The sequence below is a fragment of the Aethalodelphis obliquidens genome, unplaced genomic scaffold (genome assembly GCF_003676395.1).
Source record: "Aethalodelphis obliquidens isolate GAN/ISIS:26980383/991018 unplaced genomic scaffold, ASM367639v1 scaffold109, whole genome shotgun sequence".
Classification (NCBI taxonomy): domain Eukaryota; kingdom Metazoa; phylum Chordata; class Mammalia; order Artiodactyla; family Delphinidae; genus Aethalodelphis; species Aethalodelphis obliquidens.
In genome coordinates, this window is record NW_020838053.1 from 449,937 (window position 1) to 467,662 (window position 17,726).

General features: G+C 34.2%; 1 protein-coding gene across 6 annotated transcripts in view; it reads left to right on the top strand.

Annotated features, from left to right (window-relative positions):
- NUF2 (NUF2 component of NDC80 kinetochore complex) overlaps nucleotides 1–16,797 on the top strand; it is a 29,886-nt gene extending 13,089 nt beyond the window's left edge. For all 6 annotated transcript variants that reach the window (XM_027096841.1, XM_027096840.1, XM_027096837.1 and 3 more), the window contains 8 exons: nucleotides 526–599; nucleotides 1,961–2,057; nucleotides 2,945–3,007; nucleotides 5,782–5,919; nucleotides 7,933–8,073; nucleotides 9,075–9,250; nucleotides 10,204–10,339; nucleotides 16,361–16,797. In XM_027096841.1, the coding sequence (XP_026952642.1) occupies nucleotides 526–599; nucleotides 1,961–2,057; nucleotides 2,945–3,007; nucleotides 5,782–5,919; nucleotides 7,933–8,073; nucleotides 9,075–9,250; nucleotides 10,204–10,339; nucleotides 16,361–16,495 (960 nt within the window). In that variant the 3' untranslated portion in view covers nucleotides 16,496–16,797. The remainder of the gene's footprint in view (nucleotides 1–525; nucleotides 600–1,960; nucleotides 2,058–2,944; nucleotides 3,008–5,781; nucleotides 5,920–7,932; nucleotides 8,074–9,074; nucleotides 9,251–10,203; nucleotides 10,340–16,360) is intronic.
- Nucleotides 16,798–17,726: the final 929 nt, after the last annotated feature.

The window sequence follows — 17,726 nt, forward strand, 5'->3', positions numbered from 1 at the left end:
ACATACTCTCCAAAGTGTACAGATGTATGTGCCAACACATACAAGCACACAATTTTGTTTGGCTAATTTCACTTCATTTTTTTAAGACATGGCTCAGACATCTATCATTTCTATGAACCCTCTGTGATACACCTTCCCAGACATTGCCCAGGTTGGATAGGATGTCATTATAATCAGTTCTATGACAAGTTGTTTTGTAGTTTTATATTCGTTTTTCTGACTCATCAAGGAGACTGAACTACTTAAGTCGAGGAACTATAAGTTAGTCTTCTTGGGAATTATTCCTGGTACCTAGCACAGGGCCTGACTGTAGTAAGAATTCAACATTTGTGTGTTGAATAAGTAAAGGAATTCCTAAGTCACTTGTCGTAAATGCCTAATTCTTTCTTAAATTTCTTATTTCTCATGGTGAAATCTGTAGAGTGAGGAAGCATTTTGTAGCCAGTACCGGTAGATATTTTTTTAAACATGTCTCTGATTATGTTGAAAAACACTAATATGAAATTGTTAAAATTGCTTTAATAGAAATCTTCTGTGGACAAAATGCAGCAGTTAAATACTGCACACCAGGAGGCAATAATGAAATTGGAGAGACTTGAGTAAGTAGGAGACTTACAAATAAAATAAATGCAATTTCAAAATGCAAAATGAATGTAAGTAGTATTTTACAGTCTACAGTCTACTTCATCTCTTTTATCTTCCTTATTAAATAGCAGAGTGTTTAAGTTTACCTTTTTTGAAAAAGAAAAACTAGCTTTTCTTCTAACTTTTAGTGCATAATTTACTCTTTCACTTTTTTTTGTTGTTAATGCATCAGCCAGACATGTTTAAAGCCATTAACTTAGTTACTCTTCTAAATTATATCTAGTGGTATTTATCTTAGTAGGTGAGCAGTAACTGACAGGATTCTCTTTTTTCCTTCAGATCAGTTAATTCTGTTAAAATTTTTATTCCTTCCACAGAGGTTTGCTGTTTTGTTTTGTTTTGTTTTTTGACTCAAAGGTCAAATAGGAGGAGGAATCATTCAAGGGTTATGATTTCTTGGCTTTATATGTATTGATTTTGAACAAAAGGATTTTTTTATTTTTATCCCTTCTAATATGTTGATGTCTTTGGATTTTTCTGTTTCAAGTGAGAGCTCTTTTTTAGCCTGTCCTGGCATAAATTGCCTTTAGAGACAGCAGCAAGCTGAAAAGACTGGGAGTAGGAGGCAGATATTAAAATTTAACATGGTAAATTCACCATAAACCAAGTCAAAAGAGAAATGACAAACTGGAAGAGAATATTTGCAACATATGCAGCAAAGCCTTACTATCTTAATAACAAAGGCCATGTAATATTCTTAATATACCAAGAACTCCTACAAACTGATAGAAAAAAAGATAATGGAAAAATGGGCAAAGGCTATAAACAGGGAATTTACAGAAGATTAAGTACAAATAGCTAATTAAAAATATGTAAAGATCGTTAAACTCAATAGCAGTCGAGGAAATGAAAATTAAAGTAATAATTCTATACCATGTTTTAAAAACTAAAGTTGAGAGCATTCATAGGGAAGAGACTGAAACATGTGTAAGTGCTATTAGGAAGGATTAGTAGAGCAAAAGAAATGGGTGATACAGGAGAGAGATGTGAGAAAATGAGAGCCAGAGCAGAGGTGGAGGAATCAGCACTAAAATTAGGAGTGGAGTTAGAAAGGGTAGGTATGTATGCAGATGAGTCCACACAGAGATTTGGTGGCAGGAAGTTGAAGGAGCTCATCTGATTTTTATTTTCTGTTTGTAGTAGAGGCCAGCCAGGTCATGGATTTTAAATTACTGTCATTTGGAAGAATGAGAACTCATAAACATGAAAGCAGATAGTTTTTTTCATTTAGGTTATTGGAGGGAAGAGACTGTTTTTGGCCTTTCAAGGTTAAGAACTTGATATATGTTATTTTAATTTATTTTGCTGTGTTCAGTTCTGTTCCAGTTGAAGAGCAAGCAGAGTTCAAGCAGCTTTCAGATGATATTCAGGAGCTGCAGCAGTCGCTGAATCAAGAGTTTCGTCAAAAAACGGTATCTGTTGTTGGACACCTTAAACTTTTTTAAAGTTTTTTTGTAGATGTGGAGGAGCTAAGATCACATTGCTTTCAACTACTAAAGAAATGAGGTATATCGCTGTGTCCATTTGTGCACCTTATAACAGATATATACTTCTGTTGTCCAGGTCAAACCATGATTATTTATTGATGTTGTCAAAGGTATATGCTATCTTGTTGACTAGAATTTAAGATTTTTCTGTGTCTAAACCTGATGTTTCCAAACTGTGTGCTGAGGCGCCCTGGATACTGCAGCAAACCCTCAAGAGTGCTTCAGGTTATTTTAAATTTTAAAGGGAAACAACATTCAGCATCTGTCATACACTGCTTGAACTTTTCTAGCTCAAGGTAGTTCACAGTTGCAACATGAACTCACGTTACCTTCCTTTCATATCTTTGTGAACATGGGTTTTTGGCTTTTGCCATGGTAAAAAGCAAGTGCTATGCGAAAATCATCGTGCAACAAGAAATAAGAATTGTCTGTGTCCAGTGATTATAAGATGTGTGAATTTGTGTAGTGCCCAATTTTTGCAGTACACACATCCAATTTGGAAGTAGTTGTGGCTGTTTAAGAATAAAATAAAAATAGTATTTTTCTTTTGATTTGTATGTATTACTTTTTCAAAGGGCTACTAAGTTATTAGGACATAAATACTTATTCAGTTATTTGGATTTAACTACTTAATAAAGGAACTGATAGGTGTTTCTTTTGGCCTTAGGGTCATAATGAACAGAAAGTTTGAGATTATCTGGTCTAATCCATTTAATTCCTGTCCTTTCTTACTTTTATTTTATTAAAAAGCATTGACTAAATTTAAATCTGTTTTGAATCATTATAAAGCAGTTGTTTGCTTCTTTCCCTAGATAGTGCTTCAAGAGGGAAATTCACAAAAGAAGTCAGATATTTCAGAAAAAACCAAGCGTTTGGTAAGCATCTTTTCATTTAACTAGCATTTAAGGTTTGAATCTTTTGTTTGGAGGAGTATTTTAACTGTGTGTTATTATTGTTAAATGTTTCTCTCTTTTTCCCTTAAAGTGAAACTAATTTAACTTTTTACAATTTAAATATAATAGTTGACTATTGTTTTAAAAAATGTGGAAACACAAAAATGTATGACAGAAGTGAAAATCACCTGAAAGCTCACCACGCAATCAGATACATGTCATAGATTACATTTCTCTGTGCAAATATACACATATATGTGTAATTCTACATAAATGATATTACTCTCTACATGTCTCAAACCTGCTTTTTTTTTCATTTTACAATATAGTGTAAATAGTTATCACGTCAATATATAGCCTCATTATTTTAATAACTGCATATAGTTGTGCATTCTATGTATATACCTTAAATGTAGGTTGTTTTAGTGTCCTATTGATAGACATTCACATTGCTTCTAACTTTTTGCTATTGAACAATAGCACATGTGTGTTACACACCTACACATGTACCTGTATATTTGTGCACCAGGCTGCTTTTTATCATACAGTAGATTCCTAAATGTAGGATTTCTGTGTTAAAGGAAATCACACTTAAATTTGGCCCACATTGCCAAACTGTCTTCTAAAAAGATATCAATTTGCACTTCTACCAGTAGAATATGAGAGTATTCTTTTCCCTACATTGTAGTCAGAAGTGGATGTTTTTATTTTTCTTTTTATCTTTGCCATTCTTATAGGGGGAAAAAAACACCTCATTTTAATTTTGATTTTTTTTTTTTTTTTTAGTGACTTAGACCACCTTATTCAGTGATTTGTTGTTATTTCTTACTTCGTGAACTACCTGTATATGTTCCTTGTTTATTTCATTTTTTTTTAAGTCCATGAATTAGAGGTATTAACTCTATTTGTCTTTCAAATTCATCATTTTTTCCTATTGGCAGGTTTATGTATTTATGTAGTAAAATTGATAGATACAGTGTTCTACATTTGGGTTTAACTCTATACATAGAAAGGCCTATCTCATTCCTCATTTTTTTAATCCCATATTTTCTCTTGTACTTTTATTATTTCCCTATTATTTTTTTTGTTTGTTTTCTTTAATGAATTTATTTATTTTTGGCTGCGTTGGGTCTTCGTTGCTGCATGTGGGCTTTTCTCTAGTTGCGGCGAGCGGTAGGCTACTCTTCGTTGTGGTGCACAGGCTGCTCATTGCGGTGGCTTCTCTTGTTTTGGAGCATGGGCTCTAGGCGTGCAGGCTTCAGTAGTTGTGGCTTGTGGGCTCTAGAGCGCAGGCTCCGTAGTTGTGGTGCACGGGCCCAGTTGCTCCGTGGCATGTGAGATCTTCCCGGACCAGGGCTCGAACCCATGTCCCCTGTGTTGGTAGGCGGATTCTTAACCACTGCGCCACCAGGGAAGTCCCCCTGTTATTTTAATGTTTATACTTTATAGCTATCTGAAATTTACTTTGGTATAATATATTCCTTATTTTTCTGTCACTTCTTACTGGCAGATGTTTTCATCAGAGTAATATTGACTATGGTTCAATTTTATTATTCATTTCTCTCTGTCCCATTTAAATCTATATTAAAACAAAATCACTTTGTAGTTAAAATAGCAAATTTAGGCTCTTTGTAGAGGGAAGAAAGTTGATGAAAGTCAATGCTAATGTAAGGAAAATGATCTCTAATTCTGTAGGGCATTAAAAGAGTAGATAATGTGGTGGTGTGCTAAATTCTAAGAAAAAAGTAAATAATATTGTTTCAAACATTCAGTTTTGGCCTCTGAGTTAGTTGATGAAAAGGTAAGAACTTTTTAAAATTTTTTAGTTAGAAATAATTTAGGCAAATTATACAAGCTGTATAGTAATACATTCCTATTGTAAAATACTCCGATAACACACATATGCATATATAAAGAGAGAGAGAGAGAGAGGGAGAGAGAGAGAGAGACATGAAAGGCCCTCTTCTCTCTGCCAACTGTACCTAGAGGTTACACTTTTCCAGTCCTTTTTCTGTGCTGTTACATGCACAGATATAGGTCTATATAGTCATTTGTTGCTGTTTTGTTGTTCTGTTTTCATAGGAATGGATTTGTGTTATATAAGAGAATTCTCAGATACCCTTCATCTTAATTCCCCCAATGGTTTTAAATTCAGGAGAAGGAAATTTGTTTTAGTTTAGTAACTGTGTACTGAGTACCTTCTCAGTGCTATTACTTTCATTGGGTTCTGGGAAAGCAAAGATAACTGTTCACAATCCCAGGTTGCTCAGTTAATTCAGAAACACATATTAAATACATAGTTATAGTATCACATGTACAATAACTGTTTATAGAAGGAATACAGAGGAAGTAGGCACAGGATTTTCAAGGATTAATAGAAACTCACTTGCAGTACAGGAATGGGATGATGGTACTCAGGAGGACCATACTATCAGAGAGAGATCACTTATAATTGTCCAGACATAAGACTGACTATATTACCAGATTGTAGAGTGTAGTAGGAAGCTGGTGGAAGGTGACACTGGAAGGGAGAGTAAGAGCTACATAATGAAAGATCTTGAATGGTGTGTTAAGGAGCCTGATCTTTGGCCTGCAGACAAAAGTGAGCAATCAAGCAGGGGAGTGATGCGGTCAGAATTTAATTTAACCCCCACTACAACAAACACAGACCCATTTCTTTGTTCTTTTCCATTACCGTAGTGGCTAATCACCAGTTTTATTATTATATCTAACATATAAAAATGTTTTCTCAACAGAATGAACTAAAATTGTCAGTGGTTTCTTTGAAAGAAGTACAAGAGAGTTTGAAAACAAAAATTGTGGATTCTCCAGAGAAGCTTAAGAATTATAAAGAAAAAATGAAAGATACAGTCCAGAAGCTTAAGAATTCCAGAGTGAGTTTCCTTTTTATTTTAATGCTTTTCTCTTTTTCTTTTTAGCAACTCTTGTTTAATTGTGTGTTAATTTTCTGATTTCCAGATTATCTATACATCTCTTCTTCTTAGGTTTTTTGCCCTTGTCTTTAATTTTTAGCTCTTCTCTAAAATGGATGTAGGAAAAGAAGTATAATTTCAAGACATTTGTTTAATTATGCAACAAATTTTTGAGGCTTTTGCCCTGGGTGATCAAAACAGAAATGACCTGTCCTCATGAGACTTAGTTACTTTATCTTAAGTGAGAAAGGTGTTAAACAATTTTAAAATCAGTTCTATAATTATAAATTATAATATGTATTATGAAAAAGTATAGGGTGTGCATGTGTAGAGGCAGGAAGTATATGGGAACTCTCTGTACCTTCTGCTTAATTTTGCTATGTACCTAAAACTGCTCTAAAAAATAAAGTCTATTTTTCATAAAGCACCAAAGAGAGAAACAAACAAATAAAAAATAGGATAGGGTGCTTCAAAATAACATAATGAGAGTAGCCTACTTTAGTATTGTGGAAATCAAGAGGTGGAGGTGGGAAGGAATGGAAATTTATGTTGACATCTGAAGGATGAACAGAGGTTATATTAATAAATTGATATTGAAAGAGCATTCAAGGCAGAGGGAACAGCATATGCAAATTCTATGAGGTAGTAGTAGAGAGTAAGTTATATTCAAGGAAGAAAGCATGATGTATAAGAAGGAGAATGGCATGAGATGATGATGGAATGGGCAATGGGCAGATTATTCAGGGTGCTGGATTTTACCTTAAAAGCAAGGGCATACCACTGGCTAGTTTAAAAGGGTAGTGTTGGAACATGGTATGATTTAAGTTTAAAAAGATTATGGGTGACTCTGGGAGATGGATTGAGGTATGTGGGACAAAAGTAGAAGTGGGTAGACAATTTAGCATCCTTTATGAGGAAAGGTTTTTAAACTGTTAATTAAAAAGAACATTTCTGGTTTATCTCTAAATTTATTATTCAAGTCATTCCTGATAATTAAGAATTATCACACGGGAATAGACAAAGATTACTAGAACAGAAATGAGAGCTCAGAAATAGATCTGAGTATTTACGAGATCTGTTTATTTAATAAGCAATTCTGATTCAATTGGCAGTTCATCTAGACGAAAAGCAAGTTGGGTCCATACCTTGCACCATTTACAAAAATAATTTTTAATTGGATTGAAAATTTAACAAGTTTAGAAATTTTAGGCGAACACTTGTATTGTCTTGGACTGGGATAGAGTTTTTAAATTAAGATTGGAAACTCAAAAGCTATAGAGAAAAGTAGACGTGTGGAACATATATATAGTGCATATGACAGGTAAAGGGATTATATCCATGATATGCAAAGACACAAAAGAGTATTTACAAATTAGTAGGAAAAAGACAACTTAATGGAAAAATGAGCTGAAATATGATTAAGCATTTCACTGAAGACAAAATCCAACTGGTTAATAAGGTGGGAGGAGAGATAGACTAGTGGGGAAAGGAAAGAAGCCTTTGTATTGTTGCAGTGCTTGTGGTAAACATATGCTCATTTCCTAATTTTAGGAGAAGAATTAATCTTTTTGAAAGAATTAGGTGTAGTAATAGTTACTATACAAATGAATAGGAAGATTATAATTGGTAATATAATTGCCCAGGAATAATCAGGAGTAGTTTGAGTATTAGCAGAAATGAACTCTTTAAAAATTGTTATGAATAACCTTTGGAAGGTACTTCAATGAGTGATTTAGTAAAATTATGGTAGTTTTTCTTTGTTCAAGGATATTTGGCAATTAGGAAGCATAATTATATGTGCTTAGACACATGTCAGTAATAGTGCTTTGCTACTGACCTAGAAACTTAATTGTTCTCTGCTCTTTAGCTTTCAGTATCAAGTACAGAAATTATTTAAGAGCAAACAAATTGACATTACTGCAGTTTCATAAAGGAGACTGCCAACCTGGTTTCTGTGTTTTTTTTCTTTCAAAGCAAGAGGTGATGGAAAAGTATGAAATCTATCGAGACTCTGTTGACTGCCTGCCTTCATGTCAGCTGGAGGTGCAGCTATATCAAAAGAAAATACAGGACCTTGCAGATAATAGGGAAAAATTAACCACTATCTTAAAGGAGGTTTGTATTGCATGGAGTTTTTATGTCTTTATTATGTAATAGTTTACTGTAGTCCCTTGAATTTGCTTTTACTTCCTGTTGCTGTTTTCCTATAGAAAAGCTGGGTCATTCTACATTATAATAGATGTGGCAATGTGTGCTCAAGGATAAAACAGTGTTCTTTTTAAATATAGCAATAGTAGACCCATTTTAACCTTCAGATGAAATGAATAATAAATTAATTAACATAGCATATTACCATGTATATTTTGGAAAAAAGTAATGGAATTTTAAACTTGTTCTGACAGTTGGAAATGATCTTCTAATCAGTAAGCATAAAGTCCCAACTTACTGTCTAACACTGTAGCTAGTATCTATAAAGAGATTTAAAGTTTACGACACAGACCCTGCCCTGAGTGAAGATGGACAGCTAAGGCCAACGTTTTTTAAGTTTCTTAGGCTAGAAACTTGAAAATCCTTTTCACTTCATTAGCCTGATCCAGACTGCCCCCAGGATCACTGACATAGCGTTTAATGAAAGATTTCTTTCTTGAGGGAAGAAGGGGTTGAACGGTGAGTAGCCTGAGATATTCTTTCCCAGCTACACACTTCCCTTATCTCCCATCAAGAGTCAGCACAAAAAAGGATTGAGAGCCACTGCTTTTGTTTCTAGGGTCTACTCTTTCCTCTTTATTCCTACTACCTTAGTTCAGACCCTCACCCCCTCAACTTAGCTAGTTGGCTGATCTTATTAACGTGTTCCTCTATTCCAATCCTTGCTGATAAAATGACATGAGAAATAACACCTCTTTAGGTGTCAGGTTCTTTCTCAGTATCCCTAGTGCCTTCCTGTTGTCTGTTTCGTTCAGTCTGCATTCTTGTGCTGGGCTTTCAGTGTTTAAACAGTTTTATCACATTTTAAAATTGTATTTTATTATAGCGCATCCTAGAAAATAGTCCTTCATTTTATTTGTAAATCCTAATTGGTTGTATTGACTTTAAATACACCTCATAAAATACAGAGCCTGAACTTGGAGGACAAAATTGAGAGTGATGAGTCAGAACTGAAGAAATTGAAGACTGAAGAAAATTCCTTTAAAAGACTGATGATTGTGAAGAAGGAAAAACTTGCCACAGCACAGTTCAGAATAAATAAGAAGCATGAGGATGTCAAGCAGTACAAACGCACCGTGATTGAGTATGAATTTATTTTAAATTTAATGTATTAGAAAGTAATTAGAAAAACCTAATTCACTTTTTCCCTAAGATTCCAAATCTCCTATAATTTCAAAAAGGTATTCCACTGTTAGGTGGCTAAAACAGATGAGTTAATTATGACTTCATAATGTTGCTATATCTAGATTTAGAGATGTTTTAGGTACTAGTTTTTTTGTCTTTTCCTGATATCACAATTCCAAATCCTTTGCACAACTCTTCAGAAGGGTTCTGGTGCTACTGCTTATTTCAGTGCACTTTAGAGACAGTGGTCTAGAGTTGTATTAGAGTGAATCAACTGGTTCATTTTACTGTCCAGCTGGTCTGTAACATAGCATATTTTGAGAAAAAGGCTTATTTTTTTATTCATATACAAAGTAGTACTTTGCTAAGCATTTTGTCATGGCTGTCGTCATCGTTGTTGTTGGCCAGTATGTTTGGGTGTTTCATTGGTAGAGTCTTCTTCCCATCAGTTCCAAAAATGTGTCTTTAGAATAAATGCCCCAGATATGTCTATGAGATGACACTATTTCAACCTCTAAAAGGTGTATTAGGATGGTCTGAAGATTTCCTTTGCTCTCCTCATGCAGATGAACCAAAAGGGCAGAACCTGAGGGTTTTAATTTGTTGCCACACGCCTTGCAGGAAAGTTGTGCTGATTCACACTGCTAACAACAGTACATGAGTGAGCACAACTGGGGAGATGTGACTTAAGATCTCCATGTTAAATAACAGCTTTGTGTGGAAGAGCTCCCTCTATGCCATGAGCTGAATATAGCGCCACGCTGTGATTCGCGTATTTGCTTTCGTATCTTGAGAAGAGTTTTAGGTGTGTCAGTCAAATACAGTCTCTTTGGAATCAAAATTAGAGTTAAATGCTTGACTGTTTAGATGCTTAAGAGGAATTATAATTTAGCTGTCTCTATTTTCCTTTAGAGATTGCAATAAAGTTCAAGAAAAAAGAGGTGCTGTCTATGAGCGAGTAACCACAATTAATCAAGAAATCCAAAAAATTAAATTTGGAATTCAACAACTAAAAGATGCTGCTGAAAGGGAGAAACTGAAGTCTCAGGTGAGTATATGTTCATAAGAAATTAATTTCAGATAATCTCACAAGTTTAAAATGTAAATTATGTCATCCTCATTTTGAAGATTTTGTCAGTTCTCCAGAGTAGAAATTGACCCCTCAGGTCTGTTGCTTTTATTTCCATTTATAGCACCTTTTCCATTACCCTGGGATAGTTTGCATGTATGCAACTATAGTTTGCATACCTTTTTTTCCCTTGCATACCTTTGCATACCTTTTTTTTCCTTGCATACCTTTGCATACCTTTTTTTTCCTTGCCTTTTTTCCCTGTTAGCACCTAGAATCCTGCTTTGCAATGCGAGTGGGTGCTCCATAAAGGTTCTGAATTTTTTTGATACATGAATTTAGATGGTGATTTAAAGTAATGTCTTCTAAAAAAGTTTTGCATTTTTTCCTGATAAAAGGATCTCAAAAGTATTTCTTATCATCAGTGTTAAATGTATTTGAGTTGTTACCGGTATTTTGAGATGTTTTTCTTTAATGATAACTTTATCATAATTACCTAAAGTTACTCTGCTTGTTTCAAGTATATTTATTTTATTGTTTCATACACAGTCTCAAGTTTAATGAGGACAGGCATCTCGTCTTCTACATTTTTATCTTCCAAAATGTCAGTATAGTGCCAAACATAGTATGTTTATTATGTTTATTTCTCTTTTTTTTTGTTGACTGCCAAAGACCCAAAAAAGTAGTCTATTCCTGCTACCTTTATCACATCTCATTCTATCCTTAGCCTTTAAAGTTTGTTCAGTGTCCTCAAGATTGTCCCAAACTGCTCTACCAGAAGTCACTAAAAACAGCCCTTTATCATGTAAAATCCCTTGGCCTCTTTTTTTCTCATTCTTCATCTTGCCTACATTGATATCTTATCCTAAACCTCTGAAACCTGAAAGATATTTAAACATGCTATCATTACCTTTCACCATTCACATTTAATTTGCAAGGATTCTTAATACTAAAAGAACCACAGTAGTCAATCCCCTCTCTTGTTCTCAGGAGCTTTTATCCTCTGAAATATTAGATTGTTAGCACGTGCACATGTAAGTGTGTATATATACATAGTGAGGATTGTCTCAAGGCTACTTTAAAAGGAAGGGAAGAAAGAAAAAGAAAATGGCTGGGTTTCCCCTCCCATGGTCTGCCCAGTACACTGTCCTGATTTTTTCTATTCTTCCTTTTCTTCCTACATTCCAACCACTTTTTTTTTTTTTTCTTTCCCTTAACTGGATATCTACCAAGCCTTTGGCCCTCTGTTCATCTCTAGAATGGGGGTTAGAAAGACCTTAGGAGATATTTAATCCTACTTCTTAACCAAATCAAATGAGCAGATATTTATTTGTTATCACATGGTCAGATACGATTAATGAACCAGTTACTAATGTAAGTACCTTTTGTCTATAGGTCATAAAAGGTGCCCGTGCCTGCCTTAAATTCCTTTTAGTTTTGTGCATATATGTCTTGCCAATAACATTTTAAGTTTCTCAACAATAGCAATCTTATTTTTTACCTTAATATGTCTTGTCAAACCATGCCTAGAATGCTGCCTTATATGTAGTATGCTTTCCATAAATATTTGTAAAATTGGAAAGCCATCTAGCATGCTGTTTCTTAAAATTAGCCATGTAGTAGAACTCAGTGAGGAATTTAAAGATGAGCAACCCCCCACGAAAATATATTGAGTTAGAATTACCAGCAGTGGGGCCCATGAGCCTAAATTTTTTAGCATGGCTCTTGAGAACCACTGATGTGTTCTGCTTCATTGTTTTCAATATTACAGAGCTCATCACTACCTAAGCTGTTCTACCAGGACAGCTATAGTTATTAAAATGTTACTTCTTATTTTGAGTTTAAAAATGTTCATTTCTGTACTCTAGTGAACCAAGATCACCTCTCTGGAACAAATCTGTATCCTCTTCTACTGAATAAAACTGTACTTAAGACATTTGAGGGTAAAGATCATGGGTTCTTTCAGCCTTCTCATCCAGGTTAATTAGCCCTAGTTTTCCAGCCATTCTTTATATAGTTTAATTTTTCAGATTCATTATTCTGTTTTCTGTCCTCTCTACTCTGTTTCCTGCTTTTTTAATTCTGTTTAAAATGTAGAACCCAGTACTAGACATAGTCTTCCAAGTAATGGTGTGACCAGCCCCAGAGCACAAGGCTACTGTTAATGAAGCGTAATATTGGGTTGGATTTTTAACAGCAGCATCTTGCCCTTGGCTCAGAGTGTGCTTGTGATCAATTAAAGGACCTCTGTCTTTTTCATATGAGGTTCTGCCAACTTAAAATTTTTTCACCACACTTTAATGCAACTAGTTTTTTGAAATTTTAATTCTGGATTTTACCGTTATTTATTTTAGGTTTCATGTTATTTATTTCCACCTTGATTTCCAAAATTTCAAGGTCAGTTTAAATCTATGTATCATTCACATTAACTATTTCTCATGGCTTAGCATCACCTACAGATTTGACCAGCATGCCTTTTGCTCCAGGGGAGATAAATGTTGAGTAGAACTGGGCCCTTTGCTGTGTTGTATTTCTTCCTTCAGAATGGCATAGAACTACTGATCAAAACTTTGGATACAATTGTTCAACTTCCTAAGTTGTTCTAACCATACCTTTACCCAGACAACACTGTGGTATCCATTGTTCCAAAATAGCTTGGGAGAGTCTGTAAGTCCCCTGGTGAAATCAAAATGTATTTTGTCAAAGAAGCCTCCTTAACTTACTTCATAATCATCTTTCATGAAAAGGAAAGAAGGATATGTTAAGATTGCCAAACTGTTCTTTGTGTAATTCTGTTGGACCCTAATGATCATCATATCCTTTTTTTCAATAATTATTCTTTTCCATAGATATTTCATCTCTTCTAGTTTCAATCATCATCTTTATTTAGATAGCTTTCAAAAATTTGTTTCCTGTTCTGTCTTCCTCAACTCTACTCCTTATTTTAGCTGCCTGATGGATATTTTCAATGGATTAGCTTATCACAACAAAAATAAACAATTATTAAATTACATTCACCATCTCTAGTGTCTTTCCTCTTCCTCACTTTCTCCTTCCCCCTCTGTCTCTCTCTCTTTCCCCTTCCCTTTCCCTCTCTCTTTCAGTTAGTTTCTTCATATTCTTCAGCGGCATCATCATTTTCAAAATATCACAAAGAATTGCAATTTTGGATTTTCTTTAGATAATCCTGATATCCAATCACCAAGATAATGTCATTGATACTGTTCATAACAACCCCTTTCTAATCATACTTCTATCACATAACTTTCTAATACTCATCAATTCCAGCAAAAACTGGCTATATTTCTTCCTTGACTTAAGATCCTCCTGCATCAAATCTGCCCTGAATCCTAAGTATTGCCAAATTTAACCTGCTAAAATATCACTCTTATTACTACACTTTCTCGTTTAAAACAGGAACTCCCTGTTCTCCTGTAGTTATTCATGCATTTAGTCAGTCATTCAACAAATGGTCTATGCACCTACTAGGTGCCAGCCTTTATATTTGATTCAGGGAGTAAGTATGAACAAGGAAGGCATGATTCCTACCTTCTAGGATTTTTAAAGTTTTGTATCTAAGCTAATCATTTTCATTGTTTAAGGTTTAATGAAAAGTGTATTTCAATATAACTTTCTCTGGCTCCTTTCAGATATCTTTGATTTCTCTCCTTCTCAAATACTATAGCATTTTTAGTCTTATTCTGATCTGTGCTGTCCAGTGGGGTAGCTACTAGCAACATGTGGCTATTTACATTTACTTTTAAATTAATTAAAATGAAATAAAATTTAAAATTTAGTTCCTTGTTTATACCAGCTCTATTTTAAGTGCTCAGTATCCAGTCTGGTCTGGATTGTATGGTTTTTTAGGGTAGAAAGCATAATTGCATGTTCCATCGTACTGTTGTACTATTTACGGTGCTACTTGTAGAAGGTACTCAGTAATATAGTGGTTGATAAATTAATACAGACTTGGTGGGTAAATGGCTACACTGGCCATAAAATTCCATGGATGTTATGTCATCTTGAATTTCTCTGATTTGAAAAGTGAGATAACTACCTAGACCAATGCTATCCAAAGAACTTACTGCTGGGAATGTTCTGTACTGCTCAGTACGGTAGCCATTAGGTACACGTAGCTGCTGAGCACTTGAAGTGTGGCCAGTGCAACTGAGGAACATGTAGCTGTTTAAATGTAAATGTAAATAATCACATGTCCCTAGTGGTTGTCATGTTAGGCACTGTAGAGCTAGAGTTTGAGTTTAAAAATATTTAACTTCAGCCAAGCTATCACAGTAAGACTTACTTATTATGTGAATGAATATGATAAAGTTCCACTTGGATACAGAATTTAATTGGAAATTGAAATATATAGCTTTCGTGAGGGCTGTGATCTATTGCTATTAATATCCTGTGACGGTTGGCTTAGAACTTCAAATGTTTGTTTGCTTCTGTGGATGTGCCAGTGGAATTGGGCTTTAATGTTTCATTCATTTATTGTGGCTCTACCTGTAGGATTTGGTTCCTCCTTGAGAATATAGGTGTTCTCAGGAGAAAATTGTTCCTTTGAGTGTGTTGAAATGGTTCGTTCAGGTATTTACAGATTGTATATCTTTATTTAACCACACTTCATTTTAATAGTTTCTCATGAGTAATGTCTTTCTACCAAATTTATTCAGCTTTCCTTTTGGAATGAATAAATACATATCTCTGTAGAGCCAGGAGATTAAATTGATCTGTAGCTGCTGAAATGTGCTGATTTTTTTTTAAAAATGGTGTTTACATAAGATAGCAACTAATTCACCTTATTTTTCCTACAAGATTTAAGAAATAAAGGTATCAAAAACTTTTGATTTATTTTCCTAATGATTAATATTCCATCATAGTTGTAGTAATTTGATGCCTGATTTAGATCTTGGGAATCTAAATACCCTCTTCTATTTTTGTATTAGGATTTAATGATCTATGTTTAGATTTTGGGAAAATGTTTAGCCTTAAGCTAAACATTTATATTCGCTTAATCTAGAGCAGTAGTTCTCAAACTTGCATAGGTGGCAGTCTCTGGAAATAGTGTTGTTCTTTTTTGGAACATTTTGAATCCATACTATATTAAATTATAATCTATATAATTTGCTCAAAATCAGACAGTATCTACACTAGAATTTTAACTAAGATAAATAGTAGCCAAACTGTGGGTTTGAGAAAAGTTTAATGGGAGCAGCACTTAAAATTGAGAACATTTATACCCATTATACCCATTTACTGCTTTTTCCTTCCATTGGAAAAGGCCTGCTATTCTATTTCAGTGGTGAAACACCTTTTATAATCTTTCAGAATACTACTTTTTCTTGTATCAAGGTTTGAGAATTGTTTTGTTTAAGAAAAATCAATAATAAGCGGATCAAAATTGCATTTGATGAGTATGAGATAGAATAAAATGTATGCAAAGTGGTTCATTCATTATTTCATTCAGTCTATAGAAATTGTTTTGTAATTTTTTCTTAATTCTTAACACATCCATATAGGTTTATATGAAAACTCACTATTGCTTATAGTAGGACTGCCTGATCAGTTTGTTAAAACAATTGTAAAAGGTATTCCTATATTTCTCAGTCCTGTAGATTACCTATTAAATCTGTTTACATATCATTTAAATAATGATCAGGGTTAAGTGCAGAGTACAGCAATCTAGGTATTTGCCAAGTAAACATGAAAAGCTCCAAAGTAAAAATTTTTCTTTGATGATTAAAAATATGTTCTTAATGTCTTGGGATTCAAGCCATTGTTAATGTCTCTGCTTTGTCCTTTCTAAGTAGCTGAGTTTCTGATGCATCTGCACAGCTTAATAAGAGTAGGCATACGAGTGTGTACGTGTGCATAAGGTACTTTAGGCTTTAAAATATTATTAATAAACATGAACGAGACTGTTGGAATTCTTGTGACTCATTTTTAGTTTAGGTCGTTGCATGGAATAATTCTTATTATATTTCATTTTCTACTTAGGAAATATTTCTCAGCTTGAAAGCTGCTTTGGAGAAATACCATGAAGGCATTGAAAAGGCAACAGAGGACTGTCACACTAAAATAGATGAGAAAACAGCTGAACTGAAGAAAAAGATGTTCAGAATATCAACCTGATTAACAGAATTAAACGTCTTTTTGTAAATAGCTTGCCAATTTTTAATTTTATATTCGGAAAGGGAATAGTTAAGTTAATGGAAGCATCAAAAGTACCAAATAATGTTGGCTCAGTTATTTTTTATATACTCTCATAGGTTATTATTTTGTAAGATAATGCATTTAATGTAGACTTTTGTGAACTTACAATTAAAATGGCTTGTGCAGCCATTCATGTCTCTACTCTGCTCCTTGTTATAAGTGGTGGTTGGAGTAAAACAGAAATAATTGCATTTGAAATATATAATGTTTCTCTGTTATTATCATGGCTGTTGCTGCTTTGTTTGTCGACATACAGAGGTATAGTATTATTGAGCCCTGACTTTGCACTAAGCATTGTGGGATCTCATTTGATCTTCACTCAAGCAAATCTAGGTAGACATTTTTGTAACTACTTTATAGATGAAGTAACTATGAAGGTCCTGAGCCAAAATTTGAACCGTGCTCTGTATGAGATTGAGGTCTGGAATGTTTCTACTGTACCACACTTTCTAATGTAATTATTTAAAAGAGAAAGTATGAGTGTGGTAGTCTAATTCTTCACTGATGCCATGGCATTTTTATGAGGAAAATAAGTTAAAATGTGCAAACTGCTTAGAACAGTGCCATGGTAGACATATATATGTCTGGTAGACATATGTATATGTTAAGTATTGGTATTTGGAGTTCCAGGTACTTTTCTTTGTCAGAAATACTAAAATACTACGGTAAGTAGAGAGTAGGCTTTCAGTGACAGGAAAAGCCCTGGAATAGGAGGAGTGGAAAGAGCTAGGTGTCCAGGGAGGAAGAGTTGGGACAAAAAAATTAAGCTATTGCTCTATCCCTTTCTTGCTTTTTTAAAATAGAATTTTAATCCATAGAAAGGTCTGTTTATGAGGCTAGGTAACGGGTGTAAACAGGACCATGTCTCTCATTTTATATTTAAAAAAGTTTAACTCCCCTGGACCCATCTCCACCTTCAGCTCTTGCTCTTTTCTTTTTCCACAACCAAATTTCTAGAAAACCTAATCTATACATGTGCTTCTACTTCATTCCCTGCCCATCATCGCATTGTTACTTCTCTCCATACTAATTCACTGAATTTTCTAAGATCACATTAATAGTTATCAAGATTCCCTGGATGTGTTTTAATCTTTATCGTCCTTACATTCTACCTGTCCAGTACTTTTTTCCCTTTGTCTCAGTAACACTG